The 25,632-nt window shown below is 46.1% G+C and overlaps 1 protein-coding gene across 2 annotated transcripts in view; it reads right to left on the bottom strand.

Annotated features, from left to right (window-relative positions):
* Window positions 1–25,632, bottom strand: part of ASTN1 (astrotactin 1) — a 246,493-nt gene that overhangs the window by 24,870 nt on the left and 195,991 nt on the right. For both annotated transcript variants that reach the window (XM_081865108.1, XM_081865109.1), the window contains exons 12-16: window positions 20,135–20,301; window positions 17,758–17,952; window positions 16,870–16,997; window positions 10,090–10,194; window positions 9,396–9,584 (exon numbers count right to left, since the gene is read on the bottom strand). In XM_081865108.1, coding sequence (XP_081721234.1) covers window positions 9,396–9,584; window positions 10,090–10,194; window positions 16,870–16,997; window positions 17,758–17,952; window positions 20,135–20,301 — 784 coding nt within the window. The remainder of the gene's footprint in view (window positions 1–9,395; window positions 9,585–10,089; window positions 10,195–16,869; window positions 16,998–17,757; window positions 17,953–20,134; window positions 20,302–25,632) is intronic.

The following is a 25,632-nucleotide window of genomic DNA, read 5'->3' as shown; positions in this document are numbered from 1 at the left end:
GGTGAGGTAGTTAGAAGACTGGACCATGCCTGTCTTCCAGGAACCACTGGAGAACTAGAGGGGGGGGGCAGAGCCCTTTGCATCACTGTAGAAGTTTTTAATGGGAGAAACAGCTCTCGGCTTCTCAAACATGGGTGGGTGGGCCAAGTGTTTCATGGCCAAACAGCTGTGGAAAAGGCAGGAAGTCATTATAGTAAGAAGGTGTAACTGCTCCTGGCACAGTTGTACCAGGAAAGTCCAGTTCCTGAGAGCCAAAGAGTTGGCCACTTCTAGTCCAAGGCATGCCTGGAGTAAAACGCAGATCCACCTCCCTACTTGCTGCTGAACCACTCTGTCTTAAGCCTTGTACCCGTACAGCTGTGCTGCACAAAGACCAGGTGACCACACAGACATGGAAATTCTACTGTCAGCTGATAGGCACACCCTAGGTCTGGAGAGAAAGGCAATCAAAGCAGCAAGTTGTCCCCCTTCACTAATTCTGGGATCCTGGCAACTTAAGGCCAGGTTTCCTACCAGCATGCTGCAACATGCAGCTCTAAACACATGGCCAACACTACGAGGCAGAAAGGAACCCACAAGGTTCTAAATCGTACCAATGGTTTCAGTTCACCCAGTAAATCTTTAATCCCACCTCAGAGAGAAAAATTTTGCACAACTGAGTCTTATTATAAGGACTGGGTTTAGATAAAGGTTTGTGCCTGAGCTGAAAAGACCATTTCCTCCCCAATTTTTACTGCCCATGTCTAAATGTTTTGCAAGGAATAGTCTGCTGTCAGTCCCTTATTGAAGAAACCCCCCCAAAGAAAACAAGGCTGCTAAACTTGGGGAGGGGGGGGGAAGGAGCCAAGAAGATGCAGGGAATTTCTTAGCCACCCCATCGTGCTGGAAATGGACCACTTTGGGACAGCTTTGAATTGCTGCTTAGCAGGTTCGGGGGACAAAGCAGCAGTGACAGAGAATGGTTTGTCTCTTGCAATTTTTCAATCGATATAAGGCTCTTGACGTGCACAGAGGGGGGAAAAGAGAAAGGAAGAAAACGAAGCGGGGGACATGGCAGGTGACAGGAGTGAGGAGAAGCTGAAACGAGAAACTTGGGGAGAAGAAAAAGAGAAAACGCGAAATCTAAAAAAGTAAGAGAGGTTATGAATGGTGTTGCTTGAAACATGAAAAGGATAAAAACTCCGTGTGTTTTTAAAGTGCTTGATGCACAACTGTGGGGTGGGGGAGGATACAGCAAAAGGAAACAGAAAGCCTCTGAGTGAATCCAAGTATACCATCCCAGTTAATGCAAAAAAGAGAAGAAGGTCTCCTAACCAGGACTCTACACAGCAGTAAAGGCCAACCATAGCTGTATGTCGTGATAGGTCAAACGGTCACATCCTTGCTGCAATGCTTTATCCTTTCCTTGCCAGCTGCTTTCTCCCTCCCATTTTGGACCTGTGCTTGCAAGGTGGACAACTGGTCCAGGACACTAATAAGTGGAAGGCATGTGTGTGTGTGTGTGTGTTTTGGTTGATGTGCTTATTGGTCATAAATGGTGTTGTGTTTTCCTTTGCACTTAATTCTAATGATTACACATTTTACCCAGACCACTGCAGCCTTCCAGAATACCTGAGGTTCCAGGTCTGGAAAAACAACTCTGTGCCCTAATACATAAACACAGTGAGGAAATAAAGAAGGAGGATTGAAGGTTTCCTAACACTGGAGGTAATGCCGTGATGTTGGACTGGAGAAGAACTCCTGTCGATTTTTATAGATTAGCACAATTGGAGAATTTTCTTTGGACTTCTTGCATCAAAAGACATGGATGAACTGGAGGGCCCTGGATTGAAGACTGGAAAAATATCTAGCAGAGAGAGGAATAGCTGAATATTAGTCTAGATTGAACATTTGACTATTTTGAATAATTATTGTATATATAACCAGTGCTTTTTTTTCTAAAAAGGATGTTTAGGGGTACTCTCCTTTCCCTACTCATATTGAAATACTCAATGAGGCCAAACTTAGATTCACAAAATGTTTAGGGTTATGCATCCCACTGCCTCCCTGCAGGAAAAAAGCACTGTATATAACTGACAGATGGATAGTTGGAAGCCCTTTTAAAAATCTTTCTTTCTCTCTTTATTCTCTTTAATATTTTCTCTTATTGTATTTTGAAAAGCCCTAATAAAACTCTATTAAAAAACAACAACAGCTCATGGGAGGAGATAGTCCCCAATGTCATCCCTTGAGCTTTAATTGAAGTGCAGGAAGACTAGTTGTCAAATGCATGACATTAATGCACTCACTTATTATGTTTTTAAAGGAAGTCCTTCATTTTACCTTTTACATACTACAATGATTTCTTTTTAACTAAAAAAAAAAAGTTCACTTAAAGAAATAACAATGAACAGCTGCCAGGCGCACAGGAGGAAGCCATCCTAACTTCTTGCCCTTACATAAAAGCCTAATTGAGGATGTCATGGCATTTTCAAGAAAGGCAAGGAAGGCTGCGGAGGGCAGACAATCAGGGAGATGATTTATAGAATGAAGGAATAACTCCTCGCCCACCTTGAAACTAAGGAAGATAAAACACACAAAAAGTCCTGCACCCGAACCCTTGAGAATTTCACCAAAGTTCTCTCTTCCCTATGATTTTTTTGAAATGCAATTTCTTTTCCCATTGATGGATGGAGGATACGTGAAAACATGCAAGAGAAATTTTCTGCACACACAGCACTAGTATATATGGATTGTTTCATATTTATCATTCACAAAAATATGGTTAGGTAGGTTAGCTTGGATAAAGGGCCCCAAGATCACTCAGCGAGCTTTGTGGCACTGTGGGGAGCGGGGGAATTGTTTTGCTGTTTTTGTTTTACTTATTTCCATGTTTTTATCCTGTATTTTACCACCCTTTATAATGAAGGGCGATATATAAATCTAATAAATAGCAAAGTCAGGATTTGGATCTGTGCACCCCCAATCCAACATGGTAATACCATGTGATCCTTGGATGAAGGGTGGTATGGAAATTTAATTCGAAAATTAAAATTAAAATAAAGAAAATACACACAGCTCTCCCCATCCAAACACAATGCATTTTCAGGAAATGGTTTGTTAGGCAAGCGTTCACATATTGAATTAACAATTTCCCTTGATTCCCATGGGAAATTTTCTAACCATGGAATTTTGACTCCCAAATGACAAAAAAAAAACCCCCACCTGGGAAAACCCTCTGAAACATTGCAAAAGCCAGACAAGGAAGGGGGAAATGCTCTTTTATTTGTCTGACCCACCTCCTTCCGTCCAGCTATGGTTTCTGACGAAGCAGTTGCTGTGTGCCAACAAAACACAACCAAGTCCTGCTTCTTCAAGACTGCTTATTTGTTTACAGTACCACATGCAGGTTTGGTGTTTGGATATCTGAATCTGTGGTGTGCATAGCGAGGTTTGGGTACTAATTCCTCGTGTTCGGATAATACAATTTCGTATAACGTGCATTTTGAGTCGCAGGACCTGTGTGTGCCAAACTAGCTCTCGGATAAGAGAAGCAGCTGCAACTGACCTGCAGACTGAGCACTGACTGGGAAGCTCAAGAGGCAAGCCATGGGGAGTTCTCTAGCTGTGGGGCCCTGCCCCTCATACCTGCTAGCTTCTGTAAAAGCTAACCTGACCATTAGGTCCAGTTGCGGACGACTCTAGGGTTGCGGCGCTCATCTCGTTTTCTTGGCCGAGGGAGCCGGCATACAGCTTCCCGGTCATGTGGCCAGCAGGACTAAGCTGCTTCTGGCAAACCAAAGCAGCGCACAGAAACGCCGTTTACCTTCCCGCTGGAGTGGTACCTATTTATCTACTTGCACTTTGATGTGCTTTCGAACTGCTAGGTTGGCAGGAGCAGGGACCGAGCAACGGGAGCTCACCCCGTCGCGGGGATTCGAACCGCCGACTTTCTGATCGGCAAGCCCTAAGCTCTGTGGTTTAACCCACAGCGCCACCCACGTCCCTCCTAGCTGGCATAGAGTAGGAGTAAATGCTCTGAGCATTTAAGCCTCAAGACTGCACTGGTCCAAGAGTCTGCAGCCCTTGGTATTATGGTGCCCACCCTGACAATTGAGCCGCGACTGTGCTGACCCTGGAAGGGTTCCCCAATCAGAAGTGAAGACAGTGGATCAAAGAAAACTTTAGCACTGCTAAGCCCAGCAGTTCTAGATTTCCAGAGTCTAAGCGAGAAGATCCCTCTTCTGTTAATAAATTTAGAATGGCACTTTGCCGCAGTACCGTACTGTTGAATCATGTTCAATTTGTTAGTCGCTACAGCCCTTAAATCCTTCTTGGCAAACAGCACTACCTGGTTCCATTGCAGTCGTGTGTAATGCTTTACATTGATTTGTCCCTGTTCCAAGGTGTCCCTGTGACATCCAAAAATCACAGAAGTAAGTGTCAGTGGGGATAACTCATCAAATCCACCTCAGTGCAATGCAGGATCACTCTCCCTTTCCCCCTCTGCAGGTAAGCCAGCAATCAATTGGATTTACCAAGTCTTTAGAAATCGGATTATTAAAAAGAAAAAAAGAAAGAAAAAGAAAAGTACGAAGAAGGAAAATAAGCCAAAGTATTTCCTGAGGCTTAACAAGATTTTAACCACCAGAATGGTGGAAACGGCAGAAGCTGCCACAAGAGTAATTCCTAGGGGTTTTGTGTGTGTGTTTAGAAAAAAAGGGTCCAATCTCTTGGGCCCATTCTCCTCTGCAAAGCCCAGTGGTGTAGCTACCCGGCTTGGATGCCTGGGGCGGCAAATGTGCTGCACAAGGGGGCGAGGCACCAATTGGGTGGGACAGAGCAGGATGCCCCAGAATCCCAGTGCCCAAGCTATGTTCCACTCCAGCACCCTGCAGGCCTGCATTGCTTTTTCAAGCAGTGCAGAGCCTGCAGGGAGTCCACCCACCGCCTTCCCCTCAGCTGTAGAGATGCTTGGGGGAGGCGGGGGGCAGATGCAAGCCCAACACTGCCATTTTGGGCAGCGCGAAACCTGCAGGCACCTGAGCTACCACGTCATTCCCAGGAGAGACACGTGGCTTGGGTGTGCTGCAGGCCCCACGGTAAGTGCCACCCTCGCAGTGTGGCACCCAGTGCACCCCATCCCCCCAAGCTATGCCTCTGGCAAGGCCCACTGAAATGAATAAGTGCTGCACAAAAGCACCCTTTTATGGGGCTTGTCTGTTACCCTGCAGCCCCCGAACTCCGAGCATCCTCTGGTATGCGCACCTCTGGAAAAGGCATTTCCCTTCTTCTCCAGTGCGCTTCAGCAACATATATCAAATGATATATGCACACTAATCTTCTAACATAACACAGCAAGAAGCATGAGACATCATAGAGCTAATCTACGCATTTATTTACACACTTTGTACAGACAACGGAATCATGGCATCTCCTCTCTCCAGCTCCAAGAGAAGAACAGAGACAAGTAAAAGCAAAAGTAGAATCATAGAATCATAGAGTTGGAAGAGACCACAAGGGCCATCGAGTCCAACCCCCTGCCAAGCAGGAAACACCATCAGAGCACTCCTGACATATGGTTGTCAAGCCTCTGCTTAAAGACCTCCAAAGAAGGAGACTCCACCACACTCCTTGGCAGCAAATTCCACTGTCGAACAGCTCTTACTGTCAGGAAGTTCTTCCTAATGTTTAGGTGGAATCTTCTTTCTTGTAGTTTGGATCCATTGCTCCGTGTCCGCTTCTCTGGAGCAGCAGAAAACAACCTTTCTCCCTCCTCTATGTGACATCCTTTTATATATTTCAACATGGCTATCATATCACCCCTTAACCTCCTCTTCTCCAGGCTAAACATGCCCAGCTCCCTTAGCCGTTCCTCAGAAGGCATCGTTTCCAGGCCTTTGACCATTTTGGTTGCCCTCCTCTGGACACGTTCCAGTTTGTCAGTGTCCTTCTTGAACTGTGGTGCCCAGAACTGGACACAGTACTCCAGGTGAGGTCTGACCAGAGCAGAATACAGTGGCACTATTACTTCCCTTGATCTAGATGCTATACTCCTATTGATGCAGCCCAGAATTGCATTGGCTTTTTTAGCTGCCGTGTCACCCTGTTGGCTCATGTCAAGTTTGTGGTCAACCAAGACTCCTAGATCCTTTTCACATGTACTGCTCTCAAGCCAGGTGTCACCCATCTTGTATTTGTGCCTCTCATTTTTTTTTTTTTTTTTTGCCCAAGTGCAATACTTTACAGTACAATAGCTAATACAGCAGAAGAGATCAGACTGTATTCCGTTCCCACGGTCTTCCCAGACAGGCATGTGATATACACCAATCTCATCTGCAACATCGGAGGCGTGAAATACTAACATTGTCAACCTGGGAAGGTAGCCTACCTAGGAGAAGGAAACCTCTTATCCTAAACGTCTTCTGCCTTGTGGGATACATTTGGGAGAAGGAAGGGTTAAGAAGTACACACTACACATATCCAGAGTGGAGTCTCCAAGATGGTTGGGTGGCATCTTGTACTCCTCCTTCTGACAATTCCTGCAGCCAAGCTCATGCCAAACGTCTTGCTCTGCTTACCTTTGCACGACATCAGCAAGGCCGAGAGGGGGCCCTTGTCGTCTGGGCAGCTCAGGTAACTTTGGTGCTGCTTACACAGTGGTTTGACTTCACCCCTAGAGGCATGCTCCATTGTCTCTTGAGACAGATGGATGCCAACAACCTCCCACAACTTCCTTAGGAGGAATGCCCAGCAGTATGAATGTCGTAGTCCTGTGCTGCTCAGTCACAGCATAGCTCAGTGGTGGGAGAGGCCAGCCAAGTCTCAGGGGAGCACTTGCCTGGAGCCAGAGCCTGTATTCAAGGTTCAGTCCAGTCAGGAGTATCTGACTTCACGTAGACAGTTGGTCTGTGGGTCAATAAAGGTGGGAGTCCAAGGTCACGAGAAGCAAGAAGCAGCAAGGTCTGACCAGGAACGACAAATGTTGTTCCCAGTGACTGACTGAGGCTGGAGAGCCTGCTTAAGAAAGCTGGAGCCAGCTGGTTTACAATTGTTCAGCTATTCTTAGCTTAAATCAGGAATGGTTAGCCTGTGGCCTGCAAGCTGCATATGGGCCCCTAAGAGGTAGGTGTGTGTGTGTGTGTGTGTGTGTGTGTGTGTGTGTGTCTGTGTGTCTGTGAAGGTGATGCCACCAAACTGGAACACATAACTGATGACTCAGCAGTTGCCAAATATTCAGCAGACCACCCCTTCTAGCCCAGGTCAGGAGACTCCTGGAACTTATCAGACATCCCTAAGATTCCAAGGTAGCCTTTCTCAACTTTAAGTCCGCAGATGTTGTTGAACTACAACTCCCATCATCCTTGACCACTGGTCCCGCTGGCTAGGGATGATGGGAGTTGTAGTCCAACATTATCTGGGTACCTAAGCTTGATAAAGGCTGTTCCAAGTTGTTATGTGAGCCTTGGGCTAAAAGTTCAGCAGTTCAGTAGCAGGGGACTAAGCAGACAAGTACTCAGTTTAGTACCTAGGCATTTACCTGAACAAAAGAAACACACACAATTCCAAAAGGAAGCAAAATCAGTTAGCAAAAAAGAAACAACTTTATAATTGCCCAAATGTACTTTTGTTAATGCCAGGTCACAACAACCACAACACTCACTAAGCCTGTCTCTATACATACCCACAACGCCATTGGCTCCACAGGGAGAAAACATACAGTACAGAACAAGAAATTGCTTTATACTAAATGTCATAGTGAGCTTATTAACCCTTCAAATGGCTGCAAGACTCAAACTTTCTAGCAGAGGCAACTATTCCAATCAACAGCCTCCTGGCTGGCCTTGGGGGAGTGGGGGGGGGGGGGAGAGATCAAAACAAGGTAACACAGATGCCTCCAACTCCCTGTAAGCTTAACTAGGAAACAAAAAATACCTTCTACCCCAAAGCATAAAAAAGGAAATCGCTTTTTCTGCAGTGCCCCCCTCTAGATACCCAATTTACATACCCCTTGAGCACTGCAATCCTATGTGTGTCACTGAAGTGAGTGAGTACAGGATTTCAGCCAAACTGTCATTTGGCATTATGCAAAATTAGCTACACGACACTAAAAGTGTTCCAAAGAGCTCTGGCTACAAAATCCACAATACAGCACACTCACAACTTATGCACATTTAACTTGAGTGTGTTTAGCTTCATGTGCTTGGCAATTGAAAAATAAATAAATAAAATGAGTGGTAAGGGGGCAGGAAAAAAAAACTTTGGCGACCCCTCCCTCCATTGCACCCAATGTGTTTTGACTACAGTGGTACCTAGGGTTACATATGCTTCAGGTTACAGACTCTGCTAACCCAGAAATAGTACCATGGGTTAAGAACTTTGCTTCAGGATGAGAACAGAAATCATGCTCCGGCAGCATGGTGGCAGCAGGAGGCCCCATTGGCTAAAGTGCTGCTTCAGGTTAAGAGCAGTTTCAGGTTAAGAACGGACCTCCAGAACAAATTAAGTTCTTAACCCGAGGTGCCACTGTACATGCAATTTTGGCTTTGGGTGCTATCCCCAAAATTTAGCCTTTAAGCAGGTTGCAGGCTTACTGTTTGTTTTCATTTTGTTTATAGAAAAACAGCCTCACCACCTGTCTGAAAGTATTTGGCTGGTCACTTACAACAAAGCACCTAAATCTTTTAATGTATAAGCGCTGTGAAAGACAGCCCAGTGACATGGCCGCCATTTTACCGCTGAAACATTGAGACACAAAGCTTTTAACACAAGGTCACCAAGGCACCCTTTGTGGACGGCACCATCCCATTCATCACTGAGCCATTCTTCTTTCAGAAGGAAGTAACATCAACATCACTGCTCCCTGACAGTCCTACTGCTCTCTAATTCCCTGTCTGCCATGGCGTGCCTGACCATATTCTGCAAATCAATCTGCAGTCTGGAATGTGGTCTCTTATAGCATCATTGGGAATTTCTACTTTTTAAAAAACAAACAAACCCTAAGTTCCTAGAACACAAAATGGTAAGGGAAATATATGAAAGGAAAGTAGTCCATTTACAGGACAGGGCCTATTGAACTGTTCAGATATCATTCATTCCCTCGCCTTTTCCTCCACCCTGCACAGCACCACAGCTCAATTACTTTCTGCGCTTCAACTGTTTCCCTTCCTCTCATATTCTTTACAACCCCTGAGAGCCACTAAAACACAAACACTGCAATCAAAATTTATTGTGCAGATTAAGCAACCTTTTACAAATGATGCAATAGGCATAAATTATTCCAAGTGCAGAATTTTTCTGACAATGGAGTAGTGTCAAGCCAATTCTATCACATTAGCAGACCACTGATTATCAGCCTTTCTCCACAGTTACGTGGTGTATGTTTTCAAAAAGATAATGACCATCACGACCCCTACCTTTGCTGATATCTTCATATTCCAGCCAGAGCTGTTTTTGGACTTGCTTGTTGGGATACCAGATAGAGCAGGACTCTTCAAAGCCATAGACAGCTTCTTGTATAAAGTGGTTGCCAAACTGGTCCAGCAGGGCCACAAAATCTCCTCGGGATGTTGCTCCATCCAGGGAATGGAGGGCATTGCCAAAAGCTGTAAAGCACAACAAGCTGCAATTCAGGGGCAGGTTGAAGGTGGGCGGAGAGAAATATAAAGCATGGCAGGAAAAACCTCTCCTTGAAAACCAAGGGACTCTCTGCTCCAAAATGGACGAGATACTTGCTCACAAGCAAGGTGTGAAGACAACAGCCCCTTTCCATCATCTCTCCCTGGTGTCTGGCACTCAGAGGTGCTCCACTTCTGTACATGGAGGTTACACAGCACAAATAATAGTGATTTTAGCTTGCTACTTTATTAAATTTATTCATCTCTTACCACACCGAAAGGAGCCCTGAAGCGACTTAAAGAACCTCTCCTCCATGAGTGCATCCATTTTTCAATAGTGATCCAAATTTCTTGCTCCCGCCACATATTCTGGTAGTCAATTCCATAATTTAATTAGCTGATGCGACAAGAAATGCCCATGTTCCACCTCCTGGGTCTCAGGCAGTGTGGCAGCCCACAATCCACCCCACTCACTGGGCTAAGCAGCACTTACCTTGGGAGATTGTTAGCTGGTTGAGCTGGGCGTGGTACATGACGGAGCGCACTTTCCAGTGTTGCAGCAGAGGGTATCCAGACACCTCACTGAAGTTCACCATCCCTGTGACCAAAACAACAGGTAAGCTTGGCTTTGTCACTGGGGGAGGCACAGGAAATCAGCAGACAAGAACAAAAAGCAACCCCCCCTCCTGAATTTCAGGTTTGGCCCCATTGTGTGATTTGGTTTGCACATTCAGCAGAAACAAGAAGTAAAGTTTTCCCCCTAGACTGTCCCAGGTGGAGATTTACAAGTTTAAATTGCCCCACACCACTTCCATTAGGAAATAAGCATGCCAAGAAGACTTCGTTCTAGCTTGCTGAGAAGGCAGCTGCTTTTTGATGGACAGGGATGTCACCCTCCCTGCTGCCCATCAATATTTATTTATACCCAGTATAGTATATTTATTTATACCCAGTCTTTTCCCCCGACAAGGACTTAATACAAAATACAAACAGCTAAAAACATACGGGGGTGGGAATAATTAAACAACTATTAAACATTGATAGAACTTAAACCATAGACTTGCATAAAATCTATTAAAACCATACCAATAACTGCAACAAAAACAGCACAGCACCAGCCCTTTCATTAAAAGCAGTCAGCTCCCAAAAGCCCACTGGAACAAGCAGGTCTTCACCTGCCTGAGGAAGGGCAACAAGGAGGGAGCCAGTCCAGCTTCTCCAGGGCAGGAGTTTCAGAGTCTGGGAGTAGCCACCGAGAAGGCCCTCTTCCCAGGCAGGTTCATATATGGGAGCTGGACCTTTCAAATATAAGCTTGGACATAAGCACACCAGCTCTGCTCAGAATTCCCCCAACTGTGATTGTGCCAAATGTATAAATTGGTCTTCAGTCAAAAACCACTCTTGGGGCTCACCTAATTCATATTCAACTATATCCAGCAACTATATGAAGTCCAAGCATGCTGACATCTCTGTGGCAGGCCAGATTGCGCTCCTGGCATGGCAAGCAGCAGAGCATTGCTTGATTTCCAGGTTGGCGGCATCACTGCAGAGCAGGAGCTAGGCCAGCTCTGAGAGCCAATCAGCAGCCTAGGCTGGCTCCCAGGGTGGACTTCCAGACCAGAGTGAAGACTTACTCTCCTTTGATCTGTGGACGAGCTATAAACAGGAGCCCAGTCTGCTGCTTCACAGGTGCTCCTGCCCCCATGACTTGCCCACCCACCAGCTCTCCTTGGATGCTGGTTTCTCGTTAATGGGGCTGAGGAGGAAATTTACACAGGGCCCAAATTGGCCTGGGATTGTGTGGTTTTTGCCTTTCTCATAGCAGAGCTGGGTTTAAACCAATTGTTATATATACATTTATTGTTCTATCCAATGGCCACAACATTCAGCAAGCGTATAAAATAAAATAAGCTAAGCTAAGCTAAGCTAAGCTAAGCTAAGCTAAGCTAAGCTAAGCTAAGCTAAGCTAAGCTAAGCTAAGATAATAATAAAAAGCATACATCCGTAAGATAAAAATCTGCAAAAACATTGCCAGGTTCCTGAGCATTAACACAGTTCCCCTTGTGCATTTTTGACAGCACCAATTCTAATATTATTTTGCCTTTTTAAAATCCAATTTGCCAACATCCATGATGGAAGAGAGAGAAGTTACCAGAGACACCAACAAATTCAAACCCAGCTTGATTTCAGATTAAACGTTTGAAAAACCACAACAATTTATAGCGATTTTATCTAACTCTTTTTTCCCTCTCCCTCCCCCCACAGAACCAGCACTTATAGGGCCACCCTATGCACTATTGTCACTCAAAAGAAACCAAACCATTTCTGCCAGGTTCTGTCTGCTTGTTTATGTGAACAAAGGCTTCAGAAAGTGATCTCTTAGGGGCAGGCTAACAGATCCTGAGTGATGTCTTTCATCAGTGGGTGGATTCTTGCTCCATGCTGTGCCAGCTCCCCATCGACTATTACCAATTAAAAGTTGTGGCCATTTTTAACTCATTCACTGCCTCTTCTCTGCTACTGCTCCTTGTGCCTGCCTCCCTGCATATATGCTCCCTCTGTGAAGCTGCTGGATCTGGAGACATGCACAGATGTTTTCCATTTGAATAGGTCTAGTGCACATAGAAGCTGCAGTGCCCTAGAACCTGACTTGCAGTTCTTGGGTTTCTCAGAGTGATGCTCATTGCCTTTTTTTCTAGGAAAAAAACGTGCCAGTACTCACTGACGGCTCCCGCCCCGTCCATCACAAGCGCAGCCAGCTAGGCAACCAGGGCGCACACAGCCAGCAGCAGGGCACAGGGCACGGCGGGGGAAGTATGACACACATCGTGTGCCACTCACTCTCATGCTCTTCTGGGAGTGGGACTCGTGCACCCCAACCAGCCCTGGGGGTGCGACGACAGCAGTCAGGCTTTGCTCATGCCTTTGTTGGCTCCCCATGTGGCTGAGCATCTCTGTGGTGGTGGGAATGTGCTGGTACTGTGAACTGGTGAGCACCATAAGAAAAAAAGCACAAGTGAGGCCCCCACGGTTCATTAAAAATGGCAGCATTCTCAAATCTGATTTCTGTATCTCATTGTGAGTCCTCTTTAGTTGGCTGTTATGCTTTTTTCCCCCTGCTGCTCCCCTGGGAGAATGCTTACCTTTTGGACTTCACAAACCTCCTTTCCTGGGCAAGCAAAGCAATTAATGTGCTACATAACGGCCGTTCACCTTCACCCAATTTCCTGGGCAACGGCAGCCCAGTTGCTTTCAAGCAGCCAAACTGGTTAAAGCACTTAATTCAAGAATATGCCTAATTAAATGTTGTTTCAGACTGCAAGAGATACAGAGGCAGGTGTGGGGCAGGAGCGGGAACAGGGGTGAGCGGGAGGCAGCGGGAGAGGCTGGAAGGTGTGGAGGTGGAAGAGAAGCACTAATTATACTAAAGGAAGGTCTGTGGGTCAGCAACTCTTCGGTAATTAAAAATACAACTTGAAAGGAGCTTGCTTTTGCTTGTTTCTTTTCTGCAGCCCAGTCTCTACTTCTGAAGATAACAAGCCTCCCCCCTACTCTCTGCCCCCCCCCCACTTTTCCTGAGAGGCCTGTCCCAAAGGCATGGCCCCACCACGTTAATTTCTCCACTAATTGCGTTTTTAATGAGCTGTCTTCCACACACAGCAGGCTGGGCATTTCCCATGGGCTCCCAAGGGGCAGGCACAGCCTCAACCCATGCCAAGGGGTGTGGGCATAGGCACCCAGGAGCTTCTGAATGCCAGCTGCAAGGGAGGAGAAAAGGGGCTGGATGGTGAGTGGCAATGCTCTGTCCCTCGAGCCGATGTTGAACGGGGAGCCGCCACATTCATTCCACAGAGCCCCCCTCTGGCCCTCACCCATAAAACAGCTCAGCCTCTCTTCTAAAGCAGCCCCTTGTGGCAGGGTTGTATGGCAAGTTGCCGAATGTCACACCTTCTGCAGCTACCCCCTAAGTTCTCCAGAAGCACTGATTCCTTCAGTACCTGGTCTACTACATATGCACACCCACAAGCAGGATGGGGGAGGTAAAGCCCCGAAATCATGCACAGAAACAAAGCCTTCATTATAGTACATCCTATGGGATTTCAAGTGCTGCCTTTCTCAGGAGCAAGATCTTATTGCACTGTTCCTGCTCCAGTTCATTTCATTATCTCATTCCTACTAATTTGTAGCGGCAGTTGTTTTTGAAGCGGTGAGCCCTGACTGAACCGCTTCTACAGATAGAGGAACATGATAGGAGATAAGGTATTATTGTGCCTGAAAAAGACGGTATATGAAAACATTATCATTATCATTATCATTATCATTATTATTATTATTATTATTATTATTATTATTATTATTATTATATGCCACCTTTCAATCAAAGATCACAGGGCAGTTCACAACATAAAAATGAGAGCACAAAATACATAATGCTTCTTGAGGAGTGGTTTTACCACTGCCTCCTTCAAGCAGGCAGGGTCTACTCCCACTTGGTAAAGGTAAAGGGACCCCTGACCATTAGGTCCAGTCACGGACGATTCTGGGGCTGCGCGCTCATCTCACGCTATAGGCCAAAGGAGCCGGCATTTGTCCGCAGACAGCTTCCAAGTCATGTGGCCAGCATGACTAAGCCGCTTCTGGTGAACCAGAGCAGTGCACAGATATGCTGTTTATCTTCCCGCCGGAGCAGTACCTATTTATCTACTTGCACTTTGAAGTGCTTTCGAACTGCTAGGTTGGCAGGAGCAGGGACCGAGCAACGAGAGCTCACTCCATCACGGGGATTCGAACTGCCGACCTTCTGATCAGCAAGCCCTAGGCTCTGTGGTTTAGACCACAGCGACACCCATGTCCCCCACTTGGTAGGAGGCTTTAATCACCTCCCTGGCCTACCCAGCTGTTGGTTCCTTGGTAGTTTTTATCAGCCAAGAGGTGCAAGGGTCCAGAGAACAAGTGGTCGCCCTGACTGACCCAAGCACCTTGTCTACATCTCAAGCCTTACAAACTGAAACTCAGCTGAGATTCCTTCATTGCAGGGGGTTGGACTAGATAACCCTTAGGATCCTTTCCAACGTTACAATTCTATGATTCCCTGATTCATCCAACACAACAAGACTACAAAGTGCTCTGGACACCCCTTGAGATTCAACTGTTGTAACAATGAGGTTGTGATCCCAGTGGATGCAAGCTACTGTCAGTTCTGCAACCTCCTTTGGGCCAGACTGTAACAGGCCCTGCACTACCTTGAAAAGCTCTGCCAGAAGGCACGATGAGGATGCAATGGAGGCAGCAAAGTATGCCTTCTTTGCTGCCTTCACTGCCACTAGATAGCCTTGATTATTACACCTCACCAGTGTTTGATTGCATTCGGCTGAAGTTTCCCACCACTCGTGTTTGAGCAGTCTCCAAGCTTGTTTCCTTGCCCTAAGCCCTGGAGTGTAACAGGGAGCCTAGCAGGCTCCACCAAGTGGGAGAGGAGCTATGGGGCGATCCTGTCAATGGCATGAACCATTTGGATGTTCCAGAGGTCAGCCAGGGCTTCAATAGGAGCACCAGTAGTATCTGCCAGAAAATCCACCAGAGCCATCTGGAAACCTATTGGGTCCATCAGCCTCTGAGGGCGCACCATCCTAATATGTTCCCTACCTCTGCGGAGGGAAAAGGGTGCTGAAAGCCTCAATCTCTGGAACTTGTTTTCTCAACTGACAACCATATGTCAGGAGTGCTCTGATGGTGTTTCCTGCTTGGCAGGGGGTTGGACTCGATGGCCCTTGTTGTCTCTTCCAACTCTATGATTCTATGATTCTATGATTCTATTGAGCTTGAGGAAGGTGATTTGAAAGTGGGGAAAATTGACATCAGTCCCTTGTCATGGTCAGATCTGCTCAGATTCAGTGGTAAAATGTGGTTTTCACGGGGCAAGTGCTGGGACAAAAAAACAAAAAAACCCCACTCAGATACAGTACTTTAAACCCCTGACCAGTGCCTAAAGACGCAGCACAAATGAAAGTCTGGATGAGCACTTGCCTGTAAATCTGAACACAACTCTCAGTCGGTTTATGCACTTCACCAGATTCTGGACTGCTCTTCACATATTTTATGCATACAAAATGTTTATTTTATGGGGGGGAGCATTGAAAAATGTGCATTTCATATAAAAAGTGTGTTCAAAATGTGTAGAATTGAAATGTGCACTTTCAGTATGATATTTCAAAAAAATATGACAAAATGGGATGGAATGGACCTGTGACTGCTAGCAAAACTGGAATAAGGCAGAATGCCAGCCCACTCAAACTTCAGGTCCAGCCTGCAAGTTACAAGGCAACCACCACATGGAACATAGGGAGCCACCTTACAACAAGTCAGACCATCTGCGCTCCCCTTGGTCCTAACAGGTTCCCTCTCCTTAGGAGTGCTGCATTTCAGCACGGGGGGGGGGGGGGTTCTGTTCCTGGCCCCCGTGCATATTGGCAGAGCATGCATAAGCCCACCCCATCCTCGTTAAATCCCCTTCTTGCCATCTTCCAGGTCCAAAAGGACCCGTGTGGTGGTGGTCACACATCAATTGGACTTACACAAAATGGTCACCACCTGTACCTAGGCTTTGAGATTGACACAGGCCCCCTCCAGAGTACCTGGAAGAACGGAGAAGGCCCTGGTACCTTTGAATTGCTATTTAGTTCAGCACATTCAGGTCTTGACCACGTTAAAGTGACTGTCTCGTCTCTGAAGTGATTATGGAAAAAACAGAGGACCACCTTACTCAGCACCTCTGCTCCCTCATGCACATTCAGAGTAACGCCTGATCTGCTTAGGCTGGTAAATAAAATCAAGCATTTATTTCCTTTTTAAAACAACAAAAACCCTTATGATCAGCCAGCAGGAATCAAACTACTTCCTTTCTCATGCACCATCTGCAGAGCAGCTTCTTTAATTATTTACATTTTACTGAAGTTTTATGCAATCAGCAAAAAGAGCATAGAATCTCTCTCCTACATACCCACTGAATACCCACTCAAATCATATTGCCCTTACACTTATCCATATTACCTACTTCAAGAAAAGGGTGTCCAAAGGGAAAAAGCAATGAAATAAAATTTCTCAGAGGCATTTCTGATGCAGTTATTATGTTTTGCTACTTTTCTCACCTGCACTATTCTCAAAATTGCCCACAACAAAATTTTAAGAAGTAACTTGATACTCCCCTGTGCAGCTTTTGAGACTAGACAAGAGGCTGGATGGACACAGAAGAACTCTGACTGGGATTACTCACCGGTAAGGAAATCTGGGTCAGGGGTAGGCTCAGAGAGCTCCTCTTGGCACTGGTTCTCTAGCGGAACAGTGGCCAACACCAACCCATCTGGCAACTGCTGCTCCAAACCACGGGCAAAGTTATTCTGTCTGGAAAAACCCAAGAGAGACAAGTTCAGAATCTGCAAAACAACAGGAGAGGTTGGTTCAAAAGACACAGAGAAGAGAAGTGCAGCCCTCTCTGCAAGAGCATGGATGAAGCAACCCTTGTCAAACCAGCTCTCAGAAATGGCAGCGGTGTCCTCCTGGCAGAGCCAACACTCCATTCACAGGGATGGGTGAGGTTGGTGCATGCACACCTCCAGGGCCACGTTGACCTCACTGCCACCATCATATACCATCCCAAGAGAATTGCCACTACCAGCAATGAGCAGGCCATGAATACGTCATCCTGCAAACAAGTGGGCAAAACTCTGCACTGCCGACTGCTCTCTGATTGAAGATGAGCTCCTCTTTTGTGGTGGTGTCAATGCTTGAGGAAGAACAGCTAGAGCAGAGACGCAGATGGGGGTGGGAGGTTAAGCATCCCTGCTTCTGCTTCTCCGCTGGAAATTGTTCTTTCCTTAAAACGTTTCTTATACGCAGCCTCCATTCTTATTCTGCCCATCAGAACTCCTCCAGAAGCTTCTCTAATTATGGGCAACTGCCCTGCTCTGGCTAAGACACACATCTTGCTACATTTGCCTCCCTCCCACCCCTCTCTTCTCTCACTCCCCTCTCCTTTGTGAAGCTGCAAATTCTAAGAACTGAGAGGCAGCCCTTTTGCAATTTTGCATATACTGTAAAAGCACAACACACAAGGATACTGCTGCATAGGCAACTCAAAGAACAGCAAGCCTTTATCCATCACCTGAACGTCCCCTTCAGCACCTGCCCAGGTGCAACCTCCCGAGTTTGATTGTTGTAACCATAGAACATCTCCCCAAAGAGAGTTTGGTTCATGGGCAGCTCTCGGCTCTCTTCACAGTCGCCACCCTCCGGACACGACTCCGAGATTAACTGGCATGACCGTCCATCTATGCCTAGCTTGTAATCTTCGATGCATCTGGCGTGGGAGGGAATGCAAGGGACACGGTTACATCTTGCTGTGAGAGCTATATAAGGGAACTTGCCTGGCTCTGGAAGCGTACTTTCGACAATAGAAGAACCCATGCACAAGTAATTTGCTGCTGCAATGCTGTGGTGAGACACTGTGTCGGAGGATCTCTCTGACGATCTCAGAAATGAAATCATGCTATTCCGCTAGAGAGTGAGAAAGGTTAACACTATAGGTCTAACTCAGCAGTATGTCTCCAGCAAACCATTTCCACACTGACTTGTGTGCTAAGAAACTCCTGCATGAGGCAGATGATTTTAGGGCATGTCCCAACCAGTGCTTTTCTTCTAGAAAAAAGGTCCCATTACTGCATACCTTTGCATGCTCCCAGAAAAAAGCACTGGTCCTAAGATGCATGATCAGTTCACATGGACCTCACTTTTGCCTCATGTGAAGTGAGAATGAAACTTAGAATCCACACCAAAACACTAAATCACAGCTTTTCCAGCATGTTGCATTGGAAAGATTGATAGAGGCGGGCAAACTGTCTACTATGAAATGTTGAGAAAAGTTTAGGAAAGTAATGCGTGAGGTATTAGGGTGTGTTGAATTTTTCGACTTTCAAATTCCAAAAAAATGAAAGGAGCTAAAAAGTCGTAACATGACTTGGGAATTTTGATTAAATTTATATAATTCAGTTTTGCTCTGTAAATAAAGTGTGTGTTTATTTGCTTGTTAATCAAACATAGACTTACCAAGCTAAATGTTGTCCAATCACATAATAGCAAATTTGAATTCCTCACACCATAAACCATATTTAAAAGACCCCTCAGTGAATAAATTTCACTTCCTAAAATGACACATCCTAATGAGGTGTTATTTATAACCCTCTCCAGCCTCTCTGACTGAGGGAGTCACTCCCATACCTCAGATAGACAGAAAGCAACCCACTCATTTCAGAACTATATAGGTAAGGATACGTATGAAATTACTCCTCCCAACTATTCGTCTGGATTTTGGCATTCCATATTACTAAATCTAATTTCCAGAGCAGTGCTGATAAATTAGCAAGCACCATTCTTCTAATTTATTAAATTTCTGAATTTTGTTCAGGCCACGGAGCTTTCACAATTTGCTATTTTTCAGGCCATGTCTCTTGCCCCCCTTGCAGGATCTCAACATGCTTCAACTTTGATCGAATCACAGCAGGAAAAGGAATCCTCTAAACCACGGCTTCCCAAACTTGGGTCTCCAGCTGCTTTTGGACTACAATCCCCATCATCCCTGACCACTAGTCCTCTAGCTAGGAATGATGGGAGTTGTAGTTCAAAAACAGCTGGGGACCGAAGTTTGGGAAGCCCTGCTCTACACAATGGTATGCCCTCAGTGAGATCCCCCTGTTTTCTTGATCATTGCACCTAGGCACATCAGTAGCCTGCAAGAAGGGACACAGGCAATATTTGTCAATTCATTCTTAGAAATTTTTAGGATTTTTCTAGCATTTATGGCAGAACATGGGGCACAGTGAACAGAATGGAAAGAGGGAAACAGGCTCTTCCCAATTCCTGGGAATTCTTTCAAGGAGATCCCAGCATATTTAAGGTGTGACCCAGCCTTCTCCGCCATTGCAAGATTCAGTTATTTCACCAAATGAACACACTCTGTACAACAAGGTGCAATGCTACCATATTATCATTATTTCAACTTCTTAATTAAGGACTATGGGCAGTAGCCAACTAATGTGCCCCATCAGGACAAGGATTTGCTCTTGCGCAATGGGACTCTCCCCCCCTCTTCCTCCTGTGTGCACCCCATGCCCTCCCCATATCTGCTCTGGAGGTTTGGGGGAGACCCAGAGGAGATTTAGGGAGCATGCCAGGAGAGGGAGAAAGCCCTGTTGCAAAAGTGAAAATCTTTGTGCTAATGAGACATGTTACTCAGAGCTACTTTGGTTGCTCAGCGCTACTATGGAATTACCACTAGCTTATTGTTTTGAAGAGAAAGCCAGGAGTAACTGAGTGCTACAAAGGGAGTTTGGAGTGTAGATTAGCAGCACAGCAGCTATAAATGGTGCATTTAATACTGAGAAAAGAAAAATAAGCACAGCCAGACTTACAAACACACCAATATAAAGTTCAACAAAAGATGTTCCACATTCCTGGAAGATACTAAAGACGTTTGTGGAACTCACCCGCAGAACATAAGGATATTGTACAGAACAGGATCTTCTGGCAAAGGCACCATCTGCTGCAGGCAGAGCTGCTCGCAACCACCATTGAATCCGTCCGAACAGTCCACACCAATGTGGCGATCGTAGCAGCCAGTGCCATCTTTCATGGGGCTGAGGCCAGGCGGACACTAGCATGACAAGAAAGCACAACAGCACAAACCAGCTTAGCCACACACAGGAGGTGGGAGATTGCAGAGCTTTTGTTTTCTGCTTCGCTCGACACAAAATTGTGTTAATGGCACGCAACAGCATAATCGCACCTCCGCTGGCTGCCTTCCAACGACAACTGTACAAAAACAAACTTCGTTGCATCTCCCATCTGGGCAGTTCAAGGCACCATGTTTAGTGAGAAAAACTCAATTAGAACCCTACTATTTCTCTTTTGTTTGAATCAGTGGCAAGATCTGCAGTGCCATCTCTGCTATTTCCTTGATTGTCATTTCTTGGAACCGATTCTGCTTTCCCCCACCCTTCCTCCTGCTCCTCCCCTCCCCCATTCTTTCTACTAGATAATTCCACAATACCATTCACACTCCAGGCTCATAACCTTAGTGTTACATTCCTAATCTCAGTTGTAAAATCTCATAGCTTTCATCTTTGTGATAATACCTGCAACTATTGGCCCTTTTCTCTCATTTGATGTGACTGAGTAGCTTGCTCTCTTCCATTATTTCTCATTTCAGCTGTTTTAACACTTCTCCTCCTCCTCGCTAAGTCTTCCTATCTCCTCTAACTTGGGCACTGTGTCTTCCTTAGCCCTGGTGCAGTCCAGAGGAAGTGCTCCTCTATTCTGTGGGTGAATAGGCAATCACCCCATTCATCATCACCCTCATCCAGGCTACTGCTTTCTTCCTAGTTACCCGGGAACTACTAGATGCGCTAGATGTGAGGAGGTATCTGTGTGTGTGCACACGCACGTACACACACACACACACACACACACACACACACACACAGCTGGATTCAGGATAGACCCAGGTTCCTGCAGGGATTCTGCATCTGCAGACTGATGAAAGAGTTGAACCTTTAACTGACTTCAGTTGTTTTTAGGCGAACAATGTGTTTGCAGAGAACTCTGAACTGCATCCATCTCTGGTTACTTGAGAAAATGGTCATGGTGCTACCTGCATGGTCAGACATCTAAACAATTGAATCAGGAGTCCCCCAGTTATCTGGGAACTGTTTCCCTCGGCTTTCCAATTCGTTTCAGTTTTTGGATTGGGATACGGAACACAAGAACAACTTGGAATGCAGTGAGTTAAAGAGCTATCCAGCTCAGGGAAAATACTGTCAAGAAGGTTCTTCTTTCAAATGGAGCCCTTTGAGGCACACAGTGGAAAGAGTCACGGTCCGCTCTCTATCCTTCTTCATGTATTTCGGCTCATGAGGTGTTAACAGAGGATTTGTTCCTGAAATGATTTCCCCCTCACAGTCCTGGCGACTGAAGCTCACACAACAAGTCACAGGTTGCTTGCTGACACTAATTCTGCAATTTCCAAAACAAACGGCCCCCTGTGGGCTCACTAGGCTCTCATCCTGCCCCATGTCGCACTTCCCCCTCCAGTGCCAGCTGGAATGCTGAAGCACAAGAGCACTTTAGGTGTTTTTACGATGCTGGCACTTGATGAGCAAGCCCAGATGTTCAGGATGATGGCAAACAGGCAAATGAGGAGCCTGGGGATCCTGCCCAGTACCCATCCCCATCTCATTGGCTTCCCATCTGTCTGACCAGATGTGCAAGCAAGTTGGGAGTGGGTGGGCAAGTGAGGTACGTGTGTGTGTGTGTGTGTGTGCGTGCGTGCGCCTCCCTCCCTCAAATTGATTTGACTCCTTTGTGGCCATTAGCAGGAACCATTTGCTGTCATACTGTTGTGTAGCTCCCACTCTTTTACATGGACCAAGGGCAGGTATTTGCTAGTGGATTGTATCTCAAGTTCGTGTAGCATAAGCAATAAAAAGGCAACGGTGCCTCAGTGCGACACTCCCTGCACTTTGCCTTGTAACCTGCACCATTCAGCAGCAAATCATGTGTTTGCTACACTACAGCATCTGCAACGCTCGGGTGTTGGATACTACACTGGTGGGGGTAACCCCTTTACATGCTCTTCTGCTTTGTTGCCACCCCCTGCTACTTCCCTATAGCCTCATCATTTTCTTCAGATGGAAATAAGGTTTAAAACCTGTGCAAAGTGCACATCAACTATTCTGATTAAAAAGGCAAAGGGACCCCTGACCATTAGGTCCAGTCACCGACGACTCTGGGGTTGCGGTGCTCATCTCGCTTTATTGGCCAAGGGAGCCGGCGTTTGTCTGCAGACAACTTCTGGGTCTTGTGGCCAGCAGGACTAAGCTGCTTCTGGCAAACCAGAGCAGCGCACAGAAATGCCGTTTACCTTCCCGCCAGAGCGGTACCTATTTATCCACTTGCACTTTAACGTGCTTTCGAACTGCTAGGTTGGCAGGAGCTGGGACTGAGCAACGGGAGCTCACCCCATCACGGGGATTCGAACCACCAACCTTCTGATCAGCAAGTCCTAGGCTCTGTGGTTTAACCCACAGCGCCACCCGCGTCCCTTCTATTCTGATTACAAGGATGTATATACCAGATGCCTTGTTCTATATCATAGTAATACCTCCAGCACACCAGAAGCTGCCTTATGCTGATGGAGTCACATGACTGCTCCATCTAGCTGAGTCTTATTCTATCCTGACTGGCAGTGGCTGTTCAGGGTTTGGGGCAGGGAGCCTTCCCACTCCAACCTGGAGATGTCAGGAATTGTACCCTGTGGCCTTTTGCTCTGCAGACTGCCACTGAGCCTTGGCCCTCCCCTGAGGGTGTTAAGTTAGAAGAAGTTCCGCTTGCGCATTCTGAAACCATTGAGTCTGCATTAGTGGCCCACAGACAAGGCAAGCCTTGATCAGCAAGGATAATAGCCTCTTCAAGGATATGGTGTGTGTTTTACTGAGGGAATACGTGGGTTTGGCTTCCTGGGAGTTGTAACTGCGATACAACCTTTCAGACTCTGCCTCCTATGATTAAAGGTAAAGGGACCCCTGACCATTAGGTCCAGTCATGGCTGATTCTGGGGTTGCAGTGCTCATCTCGCTTTATTGGCTGAGGGATCCGGCGTACAGCTTCTGGGTCATGTGGCCAGCATGACTAAGCCACTTTTGGCGAACCAGAGCAGCGCACGGAAACACCGTTTACCTTCCCGCCGGAGCGGTACCTATTTATCTACTTGCACTTTGATGTGCTTTCGAACTGCTAGGTTGGCAGGAGCAGGGACCGAGCAACGGGAGCTCACCCCGTCACAGGTATTCGAACCGCCGATCTTCTGATTGGCAAGTCCTAGGCTCTGTGGTTTAACCCACAGCACCACCTGCGTCCCCGCCTCCTATGATTAGGGTACTGCAAATGTTTGTCATTTTTTTTTTTTTACCTAAAGCAAAAAATTGCACATTTGCCATTGCAGACAAGTATCCCAAACAAGAAACAGGTTTGAAAACAGTCTTTGAGGAATAAAAGGGAAGTGAAACCAAAATGTGAGGAGAGGCCATGAAGTCAGCAATGATATGAAAGCAAATTAGATTTGCTCTTTAAATGGGAATGACATGCAGTTAAGCATGTGTTGTGCAAGAACAATTGGACACTGCAAAATTCTCACCCGTGCTTTTGACAACAACAAAAAATATGTCTCAAAGTATGCTGTTTTCAAGTTGCACTAACTGTAAAGAACATTTGGCTGTGGTGGCAAAATTTACCACCTTTGTGCATTCATGAGATGGAAAGCAAGACCAGGAAACTTTTAAGTCCTTGTGGGCCTCTTATTATATGTGTCAGAATTGCAAAACAGACATTAATCCATTTAAGGACTTTTTGCTGCTGCTTTAAGAGATTATATTAATTGCTGAAGGTTTTTATTTGTGGATTTATCTTATATATGGATCATCACATTGTATGTTTTGTTGTAAGTGAATGAACTGTGTTTTTATGTGTTTCACAATTTTATTCATACCTATGTATTAAATGTCCTGAAGATGTGAAGCCAGAGGAGAGGGAATTAAATGGGGACATTCTCTTCCCCTTCTCCACTCCCTTGCTCACTCCTTCTGCTCATGCTGCTGCTGTCAGCAGTGGCCCTGTCAGCAGTCATTTCAGAGATCTCTGTGCAGAAAGTGTTCCACCTGCTGATTCCCCCCCTCCCCAATTCATTGGCACAACGCCTCTCCCAGTGCAGAGCAGGTGCAGAGGAAGAGCATCAGCAACAGGACATGTGCAGCAACTTCACGGGCGCAGTTTGAAGCAGATGGATTGCTTTCCACCTATCTCTCCTGGGAGCCCTTGTGCAAAAGGGTGCAGTGAAATGGGCTGCGGGGGCGTGAGAGCAGGTGGGGAGGTGGAGGAAGGGAACATCTGCCACAGAACAGTTAGCAAGCATCTCCTCCAGAGCAATGGGGGCTGGTAGATAGACAGTGGAGGAGTGGACTCTGGAGACAGAGAATTAAGTTGTCAGGACCCAACCCCATGTGGAAGCTTCACTTATAAATATATGGATGCCAGGGCCCAAGCCTGCATGGAACCTACCCATCACATTCTCAGCCAGAAGTTCTCCCACTAATCATAGGTGCACATGAACTTTCTGTGGTTTCATGGTAGTTAAGGAAAGGCTTTCTTGTTCCAGCGGGTGCACATAATCTCTCCCAGCTAATACATAATGTAGTACGTTCAGCTTCCAGGGGACAAGGAATTTAAAAAAGAAAACCTGTCTCAGGCCAGAGTCCTCCACAGATCAAGGCACCACTGACTGTGGCCTGTGAAATTTGGCCTTATATTTGTTTGTTTGTTTGTTTGTTTGTATTATAATCATTTATAAAATTTATTTTCAAGGCAACTTATAACAAGGTAGCTAAGAACAATAACACAATACAATGAAATAGCTTGATATGAGTGTTGCTGCCTCTCTTGCCATCAGAGGCTTCTGAAGCTCTGGAAGGCACAGAAGAGTACCTGTAAGGTAAGTCACACCTGCTGAATTTCTGTTTCTTGTGCAGCTGGCAAGAAATAATGGTAAGCATCCGCACAGAGGTTGAGAGCATAGAATCATAGAATCCTAGAGTTGGAAGAGACCACAAGGGCCATCGAGTCCAACCCCCTGCCAAGCAGGAAACACCATCAGAGCACTCCTGACATATGGTTGTCAAGCCTCTGCTTAAAGACCTCCAAAGAAGGAGACTCCACCACACTCCTTGGCAGCAAATTCCACTGTTGAACAGCTCTTACTGTCAGGAAGTTCTTCCTAATGTTTAGGTGGAATCTTCTTTCTTGCAGTTTGGAACCATTGCTCCGTGTCCGCTTCTCTGGAGCAGCAGAAAACAACCTTTCTCCCTCCTCTATGTGACATCCTTTTATATATTTGAACATGGCTATCATGTCACCCCTTAACCTCCTCTTCTCCAGG

Source organism: Podarcis erhardii (assembly GCF_964252035.2).
Source record: "Podarcis erhardii genome assembly, chromosome: 6".
In the NCBI taxonomy this organism is placed as follows: domain Eukaryota; kingdom Metazoa; phylum Chordata; class Lepidosauria; order Squamata; family Lacertidae; genus Podarcis; species Podarcis erhardii.
This window is presented reverse-complemented; position numbering and strand designations above follow the sequence as displayed.